The 19125-nt window shown below is 40.0% G+C and overlaps 1 protein-coding gene and 1 pseudogene across 7 annotated transcripts in view; both read left to right on the top strand.

Annotated features, from left to right (window-relative positions):
• SRBD1 (S1 RNA binding domain 1) overlaps positions 1-19125 on the top strand; it is a 275664-nt gene that overhangs the window by 12911 nt on the left and 243628 nt on the right. For all 7 annotated transcript variants that reach the window (XR_008664926.1, XR_008664927.1, XM_055328956.1 and 4 more), the window contains 2 exons: positions 3679-4044; positions 17828-17994. Coding sequence is in view for 5 of the 7 variants with exons in the window: in XM_055328956.1 (XP_055184931.1) it covers positions 3679-4044; positions 17828-17994 (533 nt within the window). In the remaining 2 variants the exon portion in view is untranslated. The remainder of the gene's footprint in view (positions 1-3678; positions 4045-17827; positions 17995-19125) is intronic.
• On the top strand, positions 14980-16153 carry LOC129511856 (dnaJ homolog subfamily A member 1-like; annotated as a pseudogene).

Genomic DNA, 19125 nt, shown 5'->3' with positions numbered 1-19125 from the left:
AAGTGGTAGTTTCTTAAAAGTTTGTTTCATTGTGGAATCTGAAACCATATTAATGAACTTACTATGCTCTATTACATTATAATCCATTGGTTTGTGTTGTTATTTGAAGGGGTCTTTTACTCATTCATGATTTTGTGACATATATTGGTAATTTGGAAAATATTGGTGCACTGATTTATGCAGATCTTCCAAATGTGAGGATCTTTCATTATCTGATGTCAAAAAGTCACATTTGTTAATATAACCTCCAGTCTCATCACAGTGTTGGGAAGCAAGTTCACAGTGGATACAAATTTTCCAAAATTCTAATTTTCACATTGATTTATTTACTTGTTTGTTTTAAATTTTCACTTTTAAAGCCAGAAATTTACTCTTGGTCAAATGTTTCCTTAAAATGATAGTCTCAGTTCATTTCTGAAAAAAATGCCAACCAGATATCCAAGTCTGAATAACGATCGTTCATCAGTCATTATTTCAAGTAAAAATGGTGATTTATGGAAAAGCAAGCTGGTTCAGTTCACAATTGAAATGAGTGCATAAGAGCTTTTGCTCAAGACAACCATTGCACGTCTGTATACACTGGCACACAGCAGAAGTATTTTATGTGTACTGACCATTTCAGCATACAGTATTAAAAAGGTGTGTTTTCAGCCAACCGGGGTGGCTCAGTTGGTTAAGTGTCTGCCTTTGGCTCAGGTCATGATTCCAGGGGCCTGGGATTGAGCCTTGCATGGGGCTCCCTGTTGGCAAGGAGCCTGCTTCTCCTTCTCCTGCTGTCCTTTCCCCTGCTTGTACTCTCTCTCCCTTGCTCTATCTCAAATAAATAAATAAAATCTTAAAAAAAAAGATATGTTTTCAAGGATTGAAACTTTAAAATTTAATAATTTTTAAAAATTATTTACTTATTTTTTTAATATAGGCTCCATGTTCAATGTGGGGCTTGAATACACAACCCTGAGATCGAGAGTAGCAGGCTCTACCAACAGAGCCAGCCAGGTGCACTAAAACTTAATAATTTTTTTTGAAAGATTTTATTTATTTATTCATGAGAGACACAGAGAGGGAGAGAGAGAGAGAGAGGCAGAGACACAGGCAAAAGGAGAAGCAGGCTCCATGCATGGAGCCTGACATGGGACTCAATCCCGGGTCTCCAGGATCAGGCCCCGGGCTGAAGGCAGTGCTAAAACGCTGAGCCACCAGGGCTGCCCCTAAAACTTAATAATTTTTAACTGCATTGTTAAACTCACATTGTTTTACTGCAAGTGTATGTCAGTGAAGGGAACATTGATTGATAGTACTACTTGATGCCATTGCCTTGGGTTTTGCTACCGTTGCTCTTGTACTATCATTGAAATGTCAACAACAAAAAAAGGCAAATCGTGTTTAAGCATTATTGTGAAGAGTTTGATCTCACAAATCCCCTAAAAGGTTCTGTGGACAACACTGAGAAACACTCGGTAAATCTTGCCTGAAGGGTCCAAAGGGGGTACCATTAAGTGTTTTTGTGATTGTTGACTTTTTTTCCTTTTGATCATTTTACATTTTCTTCATTTCTTTGTCTACTTCCTTTTCCCTCTCCTAGGAGATTGTCTAGATATGATAGTAGTGGTAATAATGGTGGTGTCTGCAGATATTTTAGTTCTTACCATCAGCCAGGCAACATGCTCAACAGTTGGGTTGCATAAGCTTACTTAAATCTTAACTCACAACAACTACTTGAGGCAGTTGCTATTACTATCCTGATTTTATAGATAAGAAAGCCAGGGAAAGAAATGTGAAGTGATTTCCTTATGGGTAGCAGATAGTACATGATGGAACTGGGATTCTAAGTTAGCAACATGATTTTGAGAGCATTTCAGGAACACATATGTCTCTCGTGTGGTTTTATCTCAGCCATGCTCATAAGAAGGATGTATAAAAACAGAGTGCTGCTTTAATAATTAATGATTTGATATAATAATCACAAGGACATGAAATTTTTCCGACTGATACTCTCCTCAGAGGCTAAAGTAAGTAGGCACTTAAGTAAGAATCAGAAATTTACTCAATGAGCATGGATCCAGATTGGGGGAATTAAATAAATCCATTCTTTTGGATTTATTGAATGCCTGCTGTGTTCTAGGCATTAATGTTTGTCACAATGACATCACATGTTTTAAATGCATGAATCTAAGATAGTCTGGTGTATGCATCTCACAGGAGGGCTGTCTTACCTTTGGGACCAAAATACTCAGAGTCCATTTGCTAAGCTTTCCTCTTCTTTGTGCGTTGCTTAGAAGAATGGCTGATCATAGATGGTATTTGCTTTTTATAGTTCCTCTTTTTCTTCTCCTACATGGTTAACAGCCCTCTGTACAGTTGACACCTTTTTTCTTCTGCTATGTCAAGTCATTTGATCAGGCTATTATTAACTCTTATGGACCTCAGAATCATTCTATTTTTATATCTCTGTTCTTATCCATAATGTTTCAGCTAAAAATTTAATACTCGGAGGGCTATCTAATGTACATCATTTCCAGGTTAGGTGGTGGTAGGTGGGTATTAGGATGGGGATGCTCTTTAGGTAGTTCCCAGGATTTTTAGTAGTCAATAATTCTGGAAAAATACTTGATAGGAGAGAAAATTGAATTTTGACTGACAAATAGTTTGGAATTCTTTTATTCGAGTTTGTGCTAGGTACTCTACTTAGGTAACCAAAAACAGGCTAGCTGGTGAAACTGTAAACTCCATACAGGTAGGGTCTGTATGTTATTTATCATTCCAGTGCCAAAATGAATGCCAGGTGTCATTCCTTCACATCTGAGCTGTCATGAGGGGTAGGGGTGGTGGAGAGAGTGGCCCCTAGACACTAGTGTGGACTATCATGTAGATTCCTCCTAAAGAAAAATGCCTGACACTACCCTGCTCTGTTTTCTGTTCCCTGGGCTTCTACATAAATTGGTGTCAGGTATAGCCTATTGAGTTTTATGAGTATGTAAGTGTTATTTTTTTCCCCCAAAGGGTTGACTTTTGTTTGCAAGCTTTAAAATCTTGGTTTTCCCAGCATGCATAGACTTATCCTTTACTCATTTTTAAAAGTGAAACTTTTTATTTATAGGTAATTATAGATTCACATGCAGTTGTAAAAAATAATACGGAAACAGTGTACCCTTTAATTTCTTCCAATGGTAACATTTTACAGAACTATAATAAAATATCACAACCATGATATTTACATTGATAAAATCCAAGGATCTTAGGAGATTTCTCCTAAGAGAATTTTTTTTTTGTCCACTTATTTGTGTACTTCTGTATGATTTTGTCACCTGTATGCATATGTGTTGTATCCATCAGTCAGAATAGTTCGGTCACCACAAGGATCCCTAGTACTGCCTAGTATTTGCCATTTTGTAGTAACACCCACCTCCCTCCAGACCCTTGCTCCTGTCTCTGACCTTCAGTAACCACTAATTTTTTCAGGAATATTATATAAATTATAAACCATTAATGTTATGTAAATTATAAAGTATGTAGCTTTTTGCAATTGCCTTTTTCCATTTCCACTCTACATGGTTTCCTTGAGATTCGTCCAGGTTATTGTGTGTATCAGTAATTTGTTCCTTTTTATTGCTGAATAATATTCCAGAGCACTTGGTTTTTATCTTTTAATTCTCATGTATTCTATTTGTGGTTTGATAGAATAACTCTGTGGCTATTGCTGATGTTGATTTGGAAGACAAAAAAAATAAATTGGATACCGTGAAGACTTTGAAGACAGCAAAGGCAAAACGGAAGAATTCAAGTCAGTCACCTTCAGGTCAGAGGATCAAAAAGCTGAAAGTTGATGAAGAATCCAACAGGGCCAGCACTGCAGAGACACCATCCACAAGCACCTTGTGGGAAGGTGTGTGCAAGAAGGAAGAGAGTGAAGATGACTTCACATTTGGTCAGGCCCCTTTAAAGAAAATGAAGACTGAAACATGTCCTCAGGGGCAGCCTGTGAGGTTCCCAGCAAATGCAAACAACATTAAAGAGGAGGTGGAAATGAACTGGGACATAGTACAGGTATGTGCAGTCATCCTCTTGTCATTTGAGTTCACTAGGTTCCTTTCTTTTTGACTAAGATAGGAGTGGCACTGGGTAAGGAAAGGGTTGGGAGTTTTCAGGTCTCTTCAGTTTTGCCAGTGATTTCTGGAGACCTCAACTATTGGTTCCTATCCTAGGTGTACTATTTTATATTATAGCTCATTATCATCAGATCTTGAGCTAAGAGCTGTGACCTCAGGTGAGGTGGATCTCTGCCATGGTGTTTTGGTGAACATGTACTCTATAGAGCTTGCACCAACAAACTGGGCCCTCATAAATTCATTGTTAAGGTTTTATTTTGAATTTGGACTGTATTCCCTATAAAAGCAATGTGAGTAATTAGGTCATTGGCCATTAGTACTATTCTAATTCTTAATGTAATGTTGTAATATACAGTAAACAAGGTCTAGAAATTTCCTAGGAAAACTATCTGAATTCCAACTTGATCTGCCTTGAATCCAAGGCATTGCCATTTTTTGGTTGGTTTTGGGGATGACAGAGAAGACCTGAAGAGTGACTTTTAAATGGTGATTCTCAACCTTTTGTCAATGCCAACACATTCTGGGGACATTTCAAACTTAATTATGGCAGTGCCTTTCGGGGTAGAGAAGTGTGACTTCCCTTCTTCTTGGCTGTCTCATGGTGATTCTGATGGGTACTCCTTCCCTTTCTGAGAATTACTGCTCTAGAGCCTGGGAGCCTCTGCTGGCTCCTAATACAACTTCCCAGTCTGGGACTGTCTGCACGTTACCTTTTTCTTCAGAGGAGTTTTTTTTCCCCCCGTGTTGTCTCTTCTATAACCTATTAGTGGAACATCAGCAGTAATTTTTAATTATGATTTTTCTTTTCTCTGGCCCACTAAGGAATAAAATGTTGCCTCAGAGCTTTCTTTTCATTCTTGTTCTTGAATTAAACCGTGTATAATTAGGCTCCTTTATATACCATTTTTTTCTTTATTCACTTAGGTCTACAAAGACATGTTTTTTTGAAACTTCTTCTCCCTACCCCACTCCCCACAAGGACATGTTTTAAAAGGATGGATCATAGACCATCTGCATCAGATTCACCTGAAAGCTTTCTTAAAATGCAGACACCTCGTTTAGTTTCAGTCCAGACTCCTAGGGGCAGGTGGATGTGTCCCACTTCCCTTTCCTTTCACTAACACTTAGAAGCTTATTTCTCTGCTGTGAACATAGATCTGCCTCTAGTGGACGGTGAACAGGAGGGAGGGAAGAGGGTTTCAGAGACCATGAAGTCTCTTGAGATGCAGAGATAAATTCTTCAAGGTTTAGGGCTACTTACCCTCTGACACTGCTTCACACCCATCTCCTAATCTGTGTAACGGAGAAGGAGATGAAATGGTCCTTCCTTAGCCCATTATCTCTTGGTTTCAAGTAATGGAAACCTACTTGTAATGAACTGAAACAGAAAAGAGTTTATTACCAAGGACACAGAGGTCTTTCAAAGAATAGAAGGGACAAAGTGTGATCAAGTCTCCCAAAGGCCTTGAGCCAGAAATTGGAAAACCATGAGGACTTGAAGGCACTTTTTCAGTTTTTTTTTTTTTTTCTTTTCAGTTCCAAGCATTGTTTTCTCCTCCTCCTCCTTATTGGGAGTGATTTTTGACAGCTCAAACAAGCCTGTTCTTGGAATATGGCACACGTTACTTGTGAGTTAGGAGAAATGGTTAAACTACAGCTGTTATTTTGGTTGAGCAACCTGACAACTAGTAAGCTCAGCATTTTCTAGATGGGTTTAGGGGTTGCCCGGGGAACTTTGGGTATGATTTTTACGTTTTTTTTTTTTGTTGTTGTTGTTTTAACCAGAGGTAGTTATCCTTGTTAAACCTTGAATTACTTTTTTAGACTATTCTTGCGGTATATGTGGATTTCTTTTCCTTTCCTTTCTTACTCCCCCATAAACAGCAGAGAGTAATTTTATTTTGGCACTGCATTCCTATTTCCAAACATGGTTGACAACAGTGGCGGGTGTTAGAGAAGAGTGAGAGTCATCAGTGCAGAGTCTGACAGTCAGGAAGGCCTCTAGCCTTTGGATGAGGACCAGTCATTCAAACACCTGTGATAGGCATATTATCTGCCACAAAATATGTGGCGAAGTTCTTTGGGGAAATCCTGAAAGATACCTAGTTGGGAAGAAATTGTTGATGGAAATTAATTGTAAAGAAATTATTAATCATTACTAATTGATCAAGTGGGAAATGTCACTTATATTTCCTTCATGTTCCGTATGGCCCCTTCCTGCTTTCACATGTGTTTTTGAACTCTGAAAAGTCTATTGCTTTTTCAGGAATATCACCATCTTGTTTGGGAAGGGAATACAGTTCCCTAAAATACTTTAGTACTTAAGTTTTTTATAGATTTTATTTATTTTTATTTATTTTTTTAGGATGAAAAAATTTATATTTAGATTTAGTCAGCTGAACTCAGTTTAGATGATCCCAATTTTTTTGGCAACATCCAAAGCATCATAGTTAGGAGCCGGTTGAACAGTAGGAGCCTTCTTCTCTCCATCAGGCCTGATCAGGGTGCTGACCTTCACATCAATGTCATAGAACTTCTTTACAGCCTGTTTTATCCACTGCTTATTGGCTTGACATCCACAGGGAACAGAAGTGTGTTGTTGTCTTCTATTTTCTTGATGGCTGACTCGGTGTCAGAGGGAGTTTGATGATGGCATAGTGATCAAACTTATTTCTCCTGGGGGCACTCTTTTGAGACTGTGTGGGCTGCTTTCAGAGATGCAGTGTTGGTTGTTGGAATGTAGGTGACATGCAGATCTTTTTTTGTGATTGTGAATGCCTTTCAGCACCACTTTCTTGGCCTTCAAATCCTTTGCTTTGGCTTTGGGAGGGGCAGGGGCTTTGTTCTTCACCTCCAGTGCCATCTTCATGAAAGGGCTAGACTTTATGTATAAACGTACTTTGTGGCCATTTCTTAATCAGGCTTTGGGAATTTCCAGATCCCTTGAACAGAGGCAACCTATTCTTCAGCCCTTTCCCCCACACTGCAAATGTGTGGTCATTATCAGAAACTAATTTTCATTAAAGAACATTATATAATTATGCAAATACCATGACCTTTTAGAATTTGAAGAGGTAACTAGCTACAATCAGCTTTTAGAAAATTAAATGCTTCAAAATGGTGATTGCTGTTATAGTCTTTTTATTTTGAGGGGCCTGGGAGTATGGGAGTGGAGTAGTCACATATGTTAGTAAAGTTTGCTAAATTAGGGAGGAAAAGCAAGCAAAGCCTTCTTTATTAGCCATTTTTCTTTCTTTCTTTTTTTTTTTTTAAAGATTTTATTTTATTTATCCACGATAGACATAGAGAGAGAGAGAGAGGCAGAGACACAGGCAGAGGAAGAAGCAGGCTCCATGCCAGGAGCTTGACGTGGGACTTGATCCCAGGACCCCAGGATCACGCCCTGGGCCAAAGGCAGGCGCCAAACCTCTGATCCCCTATTAGCCATTTTTCTTGCAAGAGATAATGGGAAATGATATGGGTGAAGAGGACCATGGGATAACAAAATTGGGGAAAGTGAGATGGAAAGGGGGTTTGAATATCTCTGAGTTGGCTTTCTCACTGTATTTCCGCATATAAGCACACACTGCCCATTAACAAGTTACCTGTTTGTTCCAGGAGGTGTTAAGTAAAACAATTGGATTAGCCGTTTTTGTTTCTTTGATTTAGCTAGTATTTGTTATGGGCTCTTTAAAATACCTATTTTTAAAATATATATACTTAAGTGTGTAGCTCATGAATGTTTGAAAATAACAAGCTTCCAGTCAAGAAACAGAACCTTACCAGCACCCAACGAGCCCCTTTTATATGGTTTTCCAATCTCCTGTCCCCTTTCCTGTAACCACCCTTCTGACTTCTAACAGCATAGTTTTTCCTTTGCAGTCTTTAAGGAAGCTTCTGTATGATAAATTAAGTGATATAATAAATAGGCAGGAGTAAAGAGAACAGCAGGAATCAAAAGCTTTTCATAAAGGAGATGTTCAACTGCTGATTGGGAAATGATTTTGAGTAGAAAATTTTCTCTCAAGTCTACTCATTAGAATTCTAATGAGTAGAACTTAATTTAGGTGTTCTCTTAAAACATAGATGCTACCAGGACGATTAAGGCTATAGTTTGTTGATACCCAGATATTTTCTTTTTTAATTCAGGAAATGGGAATATAGATTGGAAAAATAAATCTCAGGACACTTTGGGAGAAGGCCATTTTGTTAGAAGTTTTAAACACCAGAGGGCAGTATAAAGGAACTGTTTTATCTGCACTTGATTCAGGAAGAGAAGTGAGGCTATTTGATTAATTTGTATTTTTGTCCCCCAAAATATCATCTTGCTTTGCACACAAATCAGATTTTTGAAAAGTAATGTAGCTTGTAGACTTTGGGCAATTCATTTAGCTTGTTTGGGCCTCAGTTTTTCTTTCTATAAAATGGGAGTAATAACTCTCATGTAGTTGGAGTTAATACTGAATATGTGAAAGTGTTGAGAACATAATAAGCTCTATACAAATGTTAGCTTAAAACAAGTCACAAAAAGTGCCTCTCATATTTAAGTGTTAGAATTGAAAAAAATCCTGAGACTGCCTTCTTTTTTACTTTACTCTCATTCCTAACCAGTTAAGTATAAATATTATTAAAGTAATGAATGTGAGTAGTTTCAAAATAAAAACTATGGTAGTTCTCTGCTTTACCCTTATCCATCCTTGAGGTTTGATCTCTACTTTCAACTCTTTCAGTTACATCTTTGTTGTTTGCCTCATTTTTCTAAAACACAGATTTCTGGGCCCTAACCCAGAGGTGGTTCTTCAGTGGATCTGGGTGGGGCTCAATAATTTGCATTTCTGGCAAGTTTCCAGGTGCTGCTTATGCTACTGGTTTGGGGACCACACATTGTGAGCCACTTTCTCTAGTCCACAGATTTCACTGACTCATAAAATGTCACAGGGGTTTGTACAGGGAGGTTGGCTCAACAGCTGAAATTAAGTAATAAGCAGATCATCACTGAGTGGCTCAATATTGAGTATAAGTTCAAACTCTACCTGGAATCCACCATCTAGCTCCATCCACCTTTACATTTCTCACCTCATCTTAACACCCTTTGTACATTTTAGCATTGCTGAATTTACAGGAATTTAAAAAACGTGCAGTAGTTTCTCATCAGTGCCTTTTGACATGCCATTCTTTCTTCATGGAATTCCTGCCCCTATCTGGCTGCCTGGAGATACCTTCATTCTCTTTGTTGCTTTTCCATTGCTGCAGAATTAGATGTTTCTATCTCCCATGTGCTCTTAAAATAATCTACATGTGCTTCTGTCAGAGTACAGATCACTATGTGTGTGTATATATATATATATATATATATATATATATATATATATATTTAAGATTTTATTTATTTATTCATGAGAGACACAGAGAAAGAGGCAAAGACACAGGCAGGGAGAGAAGCAGGCTCCATGCAGGAAGCCCAACGTGGGACTTGATCCCGGGTCTCCAGGATCACACCCTGGGCCAAAGGCAGGCGCTAAACCGCTGAGCCACCCAGGACTGCCCTAGATCACAATATATTTTAACTACTCATCTGTCTGTCTTCTTTCTAGCTTATAAGCTCCTTGGGAAGAGGGACTTGTCATTTTACATTTGATTTTCACTGGCTTGGTATGGTTAATGGCACATAATAAGAGCTAAAATAAATAGTTGACCAAATTAAGACAGAAGGAATTAGATGATTTGGAGGCCCAAAACTGGAGACTACTTATACGGAGTTTTGTTGTGTTTAATTTCATGGAGTAGCATCTATATAAATCTAAATATAAATCTATATAAGCAGCAGTGTATACTTCCTTAACACATATGATGCTTCTGGATTTGTTAAGACCTAGTTCGACCCAAATTTGGATCTTGGGCTATGGGGGGGCCTTTTCAGTTAATAGTAGCTGAGGTAGTTTAGGATAGTGGGAACCCGTAGGTTGCTGTAACAACCACACAAAATGATGAGCATTTTAGTCATTTTCATTTCTTACATCTGTCTTTTAGAATCTGACCTATCTTTCAAGGGCCAGCTGAAATGCTACCCCCGTAGGAAGCCTTCCTTGATAACCCCTGGGAGACTTTTCTCTGAAAACAGTATATCATTGGCACATCCTGTTTTATTTGTACTTATTTGCATTGACATTTGCCTTCCCTTCTAGATTGTTTACTCCTTTAAGACAGTACAGTTTGGAATCACACTTAGGAAGGGATTTTAAAACTAGGTCGCAGTGGTTGGACTTTTACCAGCAGGTTGATAAGAGTCATTGGGGGCTTGTGTTCAGAAGAAGAAAAGAAAAAAAAACCTCAATTGATTATATCTGTGTTTTAGAAACATAATCAGGAGTAATGTAGAGAGGCTGGGTGGAAAGTATAGAAAACAAAACTGCTCTGTGGTTCAGATAAAAGATGATATTAACAGAAAGGGAACTTGAGGGGAAAGAACAGACATGTTAGAAGTTCAGTTTGCTTCCTTGGGGGCAGATTAGATGTTCGTGATAGGGAACACACAGTGATACTGAGAACTTACTAGAATGTTTAAGCATTGAAGGATATTTCTTAACCTCTAACAGAAGTTTGATCAGTGTACTGATACAGTCTTTCCATGATTCTCTTAGCACTGCCATCCTCAGCTTTGGGAGTCTACATGTACAAACCGTGTTTCTCTAGAAGAAATTGTACCTGGGTCCAGAGTTTCAACCCAAGTCTTGAGCTTCATGCTAACTGGACCAATCTTTCTGACCACACTCTGGCACTTAATTATAAAACAACTGAATACTGAACAAAATGCTGTGGAGGTGGAGTTGAGGTCAAGTACCCTCAAGGGACATAGCTGCTATCTAATGGAAAGTTGGAGTTGAAGGAGATAGCTGTAATATCCCTGATGGTTTCTGTGGTAGAAAATGATGTTGGCTGGAAGAAGAAATAGGACGAGGTATTGGTTTGAGAAAATACTGATGGGTCTAATTTTGTCAGGGTCAGGGAAGATAACAAGTAAGATCAGAATTTCTGAATGAGGGAGCCTCAGGAATGCCTCTAAAGAGAGAAGCAACTGGACATGTTCTAGGAAACTAAGAGAAAGTCATTGGGGCTGGTTTCTAATGAGGGGAAGATTGGATAAGATGAGATTGATAAGAGGCTGATTTTTTGGGTCATGGTAAGGAGTTTAGATTCTAAATGCAATGGGAAATCATTGAAAGGTTTTGATCAGTCAAGTGACATGATCCAGTATACATTTTCTTCTTCTTCTTCTTCTTCTTCTTCTTCTTCTTCTTCTTCTTTTTTTTTTTTTTTTATATATTTCTTTATTTTGGAGAGAGAGAGCGAGCAAGACAGCATGTGCACAAGTCAGCAGGGGAGGAGGCAGAGAGAGTGGGAGACAGAGAATTTCAAGCTGACTCCCCAGTGAAGTGCCCAACTTGGGGCTCAGTCTCATGATCCTGAGGTCATGACCTGAGCTGAAATCAAGAGTCAGACGCTTAACTAAGCCACCTAGGCACCCCTGAGTAACAATAAAAAAAAAAATCTGGGGAGGGGCAAGATGGCGGAAGAGCAGGGTCCCCAAATCACCTGTCCCCACCAAATTACCTAGATAACCTTCAAACCATCCTGAAAATTTACGAATTTGGCCTGAGATGTAAAGAGAGACCAGCTGGAACGCTACAGTGAGAAGAGTTCGCGCTTCTATCAAGGTAGGAAGACGGGGAAAAAGAAATAAAGGAACAAAAGGCCTCCGAGGGGGAGGGGCCCGCGAGGAGCCGGGCTGAGGCCGGGGCGAGTGTCCCCAGGACAGGAGAGCCCCGTCCCGGAGAAGCAGGAGCTGCACCAACATTCCCGGGTGGGCGGAAAGGGGCTCGCAGGGAGGTGGAGCAGGACCCAGGAGGGCGGGGATGCCCTCAGGCTCCCGGGGACACTAACAGACACCTGCGCCCCGGGAGAGTGCGCCGAGCTCCCTAAGGGCTGCAGCGCGCACGGCGGGGCCGGAGCAGCTCGGAGGGGCTCGGGAGCGGCTCCAGGGAGGGGGCTGCGGGGCGGGAGCGCGAATCCCACAGCGCAGGCCCCGGAGCACAGGGCGCCGGGACACAGCCCAGGATCCGGCCTCCCCCGGGACAGGCAGAGGCCGGGAGGGCCCAGGACAGCGAGGACGCTCCTGCCCCGAGCTGAGCAGATCAGCGGCCCCGCCCCGGAGCCTCCAGGCCCTGCGGACGGAGAGCCGAGAGCCCCGAGCCCCGTAGTTCCTGCGGAGGCTGAATCCAGGCTTCCAGAGTTGCCATAGCAACTGCTGCTGTTCCTCCTGGGGCCCCACGGGGTAAACAACCCCCGCTGAGCCCTGCAGCAGGCAGGGGCAGAGCAGCTCCCCCAAGTGCTAACACCTGAGAATCAGCACAGCAGGCCCCTCCCCCAGAAGACCAGCTGGACGGACCAGTGATACTCCCCCGTGTTCCAGTACAACTTGTTTCTGGCCACTCTGCACTGAGCAAAATGACTAGAAGGAAAACCTCACCTCAAAAGAAAGAATCAGAAACAGCCCTCTCTCCCACAGAGTTACAAAATCTGGATTACACTTCAATGTCAGAAAGCCAATTCAGAAGCACTATTATACAGCTACTGGTGGCTCTAGAAAAAAGCATTAAGGACTCAGGAGACTTCATGACTGCAGAATTTAGATCCAATCAGGCAGAAATTAAAAATCAATTGAATGAGATGCAATCCAAACTAGAAGTCCTAACGACGAGGGTTAACGAGGTGGAAGAACGAGTGAGTGACATAGAAGACAAATTAATGGCAAAGAGGGAAACTGAGGAAAAAAGAGATAAACAATTAAAGAACCATGAAGACAGATTAAGGGAAATAAATGACACTCTAAGGAAGAAAAACCTACGTTTAATTGGGGTTCCCGAGGGCGCCGAAAGGGCCAGAGGGCCAGAATATGTATTTGAACAAATCCTAGCTGAAAACTTTCCCAATCTGGGAAGGGAAACAGGCATTCAGATCCAGGAAATAGAGAGATCCCCCCCTAAAATCAATAAAAACCGTTCAACACCTCGACATCTAATAGTGAAGCTTGCAAATTCCAAAGATAAAGAGAAGATCCTTAAAGCAGCAAGAGACAAGAAGTCCCTGACTTTCATGGGGAGGAATATTAGGGTAACAGCAGACCTCTCCACAGAGACCTGGCAGGCCAGAAAGGGCTGGCAGGATATATTCAGGGTCCTAAATGAGAAGAACATGCAACCAAGAATACTCTATCCAGCAAGGCTCTCATTCAAAATGGAAGGAGAGATAAAGAGCTTCCAAGACAGGCAGGAACTGAAAGAATATGTGACCTCCAAACCAGCTCTGCAAGAAATTTTAAGGGGGACTCTTAAAACTCCCCTTTAAGAAGAAGTTCAAGTAACTCTGAACGTGAATGGGCTTAATGACCCCATCAAAAGGCGCAGAGTTTCAGACTGGATAAAAAAACAGGACCCATCTATTTGCTGTCTACAAGAGACTCATTTTAGACAGAAGGACACCTACAACCTGAAAATAAAAGGTTGGAGAACCATTTACCATTCAAATGGTTCTCAAAATATACCCTAAAAACTACAGAACACTTCTGAAAGAAATTGAGGAAGACACAAAGAGATGGAAAAATATTCCATGCTCATGGATTGGCAGAATTAATATTGTGAAAATGTCAATGTTACCCAGGGCAATTTACACGTATAATGCAATCCCTATCAAAATACCATGGACTTTCTTCAGAGACTTAGAACAAATTATTTTAAGATTTGTGTGGAATCAGAAAAGACCCCAAACAGCCATGGGAATTTTAAAAAAAGAAAACCATATCTGGGGGCATCATAATGCCAGATTTCAGGTTGTACTACAAAGCTGTGTTCATCAAGACAGTGTGGTACTGGCACAAAAACAGACACATAGATCAATGGAACAGAACAGAGAACCCAGAAGTGGACCCTGAACTTTATGCTCAACTAATATACGATAAAGGAGGAAAGACGATCCACTAGAAGAAAGACACTCTCTTCAATAAATGGTGCTGGGAAAATTGGACATCCACATGCAGAAGAATGAAACTGGACCACTCTCTTGCACCATACACAAAGATAAACTCAAAATAGATGAAAGATCTAAATGTGAGACAAGACTCCATCAAAATCCCAGAGGAGAACTCAGGCAACACCCTTTTTGAACTTGGCCACAGTAACCGGAGAAGGACAAACAGTGTATGTTCTCATTCATTTGGGGAATATGAATAATAGCGAAAGGGAATATAAGGGAAGGGAGAAGAAATGTGTGAGAAATATCAGAAAGGGAGACAGAACATAAAGACTTCTAACTCTGGGAAATGAACTAGGGGTGGTGGAGGGGGAGGAGGGTGGGGGGTGGGGGTGAATGGGTGACGGGCACTGAGGTGAGCACTGGGTGTTATTCTGTATGTTGGTAAATTGAACACCAATAAAAATTAATTTATAAAAACAAAACAAAAAAAAAATCTGGGATCCCTGGGTGGCTCAGTGGTTTAGCACCACCTTCAGCCCAGGGCGTGATCCTGGAGTCCCGGGATCGAGTCCTGCATCAGGCTCCCTGTATGGAGCCTGCTTCTCCCTCTGCCTGTGTCTCTGTCTCTCCCTGTCTGTCATGAATAAATAAATAAAATCTTAAAAAAAAAAATCCTTGTTGGTTCATGGAGACTAGAATAGATGGGATTGAATTGGATGCAAGAGGGAACTTTCCAGAATGCTCGGTGAGACGCGGAGGAGCGGTGGCTGCCCGAGCTGCGCCCAGCAATGCACTCCTTCCCGCTCCCCCACACTGGCTTCGGCCCTCTCACCGGCTGTAGAAAATGGTGAAAGAAACCACTTAATATGATGTTTTGGGGGTCAAACCCAATGCCACCCAGGAGGAATTGAAAAAGGCTTACAGAAAACTGGCCTTGAAGTACCACCCTGATAAGAATCCAAATGAAGGAGAGAAGTTTAAACAGATTTCTCAAGCTTATGAAGTGCTCTCTGATGCAAAGAAAAGGGAATTATATGACAAAGGAGGAGAATAGGCAATTAAAGAAGGTGGAGCTGGTGGTGGTTTTCGCTCCCCCATGGACATCTTTGATATGTTTTTTGGAGGAGGAGGCAGGATGCAGAGAGAACGGAGAAGTAAAAATGTTGTACATCAGCTCTCAGTAACCTTAGAAGACGTATATAATGGCACAACAAGAAAACTAGCTCTGCAAAAGAATGTGATTTGCGATAAATGTGAAGGCCGAGGTGGTAAGAATGGAGCAGTCGAATGTTGTCCCAATTGCCAAGGTACTGGAATGCAAATAAGAATTCATCAGATAGGACCTGGAATGGTTCAGCAAATTCGATCTGTGTGCATGGAGTGCCAGAGCCATGGGGAACGGATCAGTCCTAAAGATAGATGTAAATGCTGCAATGGAAGGAAGATAGTTCGAGAGAAGATTCTAGAAGTGCATATTGACAAAGGCATGAAAGATGGCCAGAAGATAACATTCCATGGTGAGGGAGACCAAGAACCAGGACTGGAACCAGGAGATATTATCATTGTTTTAGATCAGAAGGACCATGTTGTTTTTACTCGACGAGGAGAAGATCTTTTCATGTGTATGGATATACAGCTGGTTGAAGCCCTGTGTGGCTTTCAAAAGCCAATATCTACTCTTGACAACCAAACCATCGTCATCACCTCTCATCCAGGTCAGATTGTCAAGCATGGGGATATCAAGTACGTGCTAAATGAAGGCATGCCAATTTATCGTAGACCATATGAGAAGGGTCGCCTAATCATCGAATTTAAGGTAAACTTCCCCGAGAACGGCTTTCTCTCTCCTGATAAACTTTCTTTGCTGGAAAAACTCCTACCTGAGAGGAAAATGAATGGACCAGGTAGAACTTGTGGACTTTGATCCCAATCAGGAGAGATGGCGCCATTACAATGGGGAAGCATGTGAGGATGATGAACATCATCCTAGGGGTGGTGTTCAGTGTCCGACCTCTTAATGGGGCCAGTGAATAATACTGCTGCTGGCATTTTATATGCAGTAGTGAATGAGTGAAGGACTATAATCATAGCTCACTACTTGCTATTGTTTTTGTTTTAATATTCAACTATAGTAGTGTTTTAAAAGCTAAATGAAGAATAAACTCAAATATAAAAGCTCTGAAAAAAAAAAAGAATTGGATGCAAGAATAGTTACAGGCTATTGAGTAATCCTGGTTGATCTAGATAGGTGTAGGGAGGAAGAAATGAACAGGAGTGATAGGACTACAGAAATATTTTGTGGTTAGGTGAATTAATTCTTTTGATAGAGTGGCTTTAAGAGTTGAAGGAAATGAAAGGGTTAGACTCTTAGTTTTCTGGCTTGAACTGCTGTTTGGACATAATAAGGGGGAACACTGGAGGAGGAATAAGTCTGAGAGGAAGATCACTTTGCAAAGCCGTTTGAGATGCCCATTATGTTTTCAAGAGAATATGTCAGGTAGTTATCTAAATGAGTCTGGAGCTCATGTGGAAGGCAGCCAGGGCTGGAGATGTGAAGTTGGCATTCTCACTCGCCGGAGAGATGGTATTAATGCATCAAAATGGTAATAAAATATAGGCCTCAGGATTTAAGATGCCCAGAAGAATGAGCATATCCTCCTTGCATAGTCTCTGGATTTCAGCCTTTTATTTCATCTGTAGTTTTGAAATTCATTCTATTCTATATATTAACTTGATTTTGTTAATTAGTTGATTATGATAATTCTTTAATAATTTTTCTGGGTTTTTATTACCCTTCCACTTTTGACTGATCTTGGGCATCAAAATTGAGATAGTAATAAAATTTGTGCCTTTTGTGCTATACTTTGAAAAATCTGCGTAGGTTTTGAGAACAGTTACTGAGATTGCATTTCCCTCTTTCTCTTCTTGAGGCTGACTTCTCTACCTTTCTGTTTACATGCACCTTCTCCTGAAACCCATAGATTTATTTTATTAAAAAGACTTATTTCAAATATGTAGTATATGTGTATGATATTAAAACCAAAAGATCACAGGAATCTTCCTATCCTCACTCAGCCAGTGTTCTTAGTAAGCAATGTTCCTAGGTTTTGTGAGTCATTCCATTTCAGTTTACATGGTATTCTACTCTTACCATATCATGATTTATTTACCAGTTTCCCATTATAGACTTAGGTTTTTGCTCACTTTTATTATACTGCAAAAAGTTATTCAAAAAATATCGCTATAAATAATATCATTTCCCAAGGTTATGAATACATCAGGAATGGAATTGCTGGGTCAAAGAGTTTATGTATTATAAATTTTGATAGATACTGCCAAACTGTTCTTCCTCTAGCGGATGGACCTTTGCATTTTCTCACTAGCAGTGAGACAATAGTGTCATGTGTTGACATGTCAGTGAGTTACTAACTCCTTGATCTTTACTGCTAACTCTTGAGAGGGGAAAAGTGTGTCTTATTGAGCCTTGTAGAACTTGAATGATTATACAGTGGCTTTATTGGATTTTACTGAATTACTATTTTATGATTGTCAGTACGTATATGTATTTTTTTAAACCACAGAAAGTAGTTTCTAAGTGACTGGAGAACATTATTTGATTCTATATTTGAACCATACATTACAGTATAGATGTTTAATTTTCAGGATTTTAAATCACTATCCTTAATTTGCAGGTTTTATCTGAGAGAACTAATATTGAACTTTGGGTATGTGCCAACATTATTCGTCTCTTTAATGATGATAACACAATTCCCTTCATTATACGGTATCGGAAAGAGCTTATTAATAACCTTGATGCTGATTCCTTGAGAGAAGTTCGACAAACCCTAGAGGAGCTCCGGTAAGAAACCTGGGAAGAACCTACTGTGAGGGGAGAGAGGCCATGTAAGCTAGGGAGGAGAAACAGTGAAGAAATGAATGACAGCATGTTTCAACAGTTCCATTGTTTTGTTTTCTTGAATTATTATAATCTGAATATAGTTGCCTTCTGACAGAGGAAGTCAGCTCCAATTTATTTCTTTAGGTGTATACAGAGTCCCTCTGCTGGAGTGTTTATGCATAGCTTGGGACACACATGGGCAGAAAGGAGGTTTGCATTAAAAGTGTGTGCCTAAGAGTTTGACCATTATATTCTTTCATAGGATTGGTTGTGCATATGGCAAAGGAAAGAAACTGAGAAAAATGCATTTTAGTCTGAATCTTCAACAGCTTATTGTAAAACTATCCTTTTAATGTTATGAAGTCCTAAAATGAAGAGCTTTTTGGTGTATACAATTTGAAGGGAAATATGTATATTTCCTTTTTCTAACCTTTTAAAGGGCATGATATTTTGATATTAGTGGGTCTTAAGTTTTGTGTGGCCATAGAATGAAAAGCACCCTTCCAAAAATTATTCTTCTGGACTTACTGTAATAATTTAGAAATAAGCATGCAAAGACTATATTATATTTTTCAGTAGAGTTTATTAAAACATTCTTCACCATTCATGCATTTATTGCACATCTCCTACAAGCCAAGCACTGTGTTAACATGTTTGTTTTTCAACTTTATGACAAGGATCTGATTAAAATTGAATATAATCTTACCTTCAAGCCATTCTCAAAGTGCTAAAAGTTATTTTTACAAGCAGCCTAATAATCTTCCTATGATTTTGGCGGGAACCTGCATCTTACTAGCATTTCTACACCTTTTGTTAAAGTTCTTTTAGTCCAGGAGTATTAAAATGCTAATAGGTGGAGAGTTAAAGTTCACTGAGAGGCAAAATCAATTAACCAACCCAGAAACATAAATGACTAGGTTATCAAGTAGATTCAGAATCAAGTCTTCCAGGGCCAGATTAGTAATGAGCATCAAGGGATACAAACTGTAGATCCTAACCCCTAAGAGGAGTGGCATCTACTCCAGCTGATTACTGACATCAGGCTTGTCTACCCAGCTTGCCAGCTTATCCTATTTTTTAAAAGAATCTGGC

This window comes from Nyctereutes procyonoides, unplaced genomic scaffold, assembly GCF_905146905.1.
Source record: "Nyctereutes procyonoides isolate TBG_1078 unplaced genomic scaffold, NYPRO_anot_genome, whole genome shotgun sequence".
In the NCBI taxonomy this organism is placed as follows: domain Eukaryota; kingdom Metazoa; phylum Chordata; class Mammalia; order Carnivora; family Canidae; genus Nyctereutes; species Nyctereutes procyonoides.
This window is presented reverse-complemented; position numbering and strand designations above follow the sequence as displayed.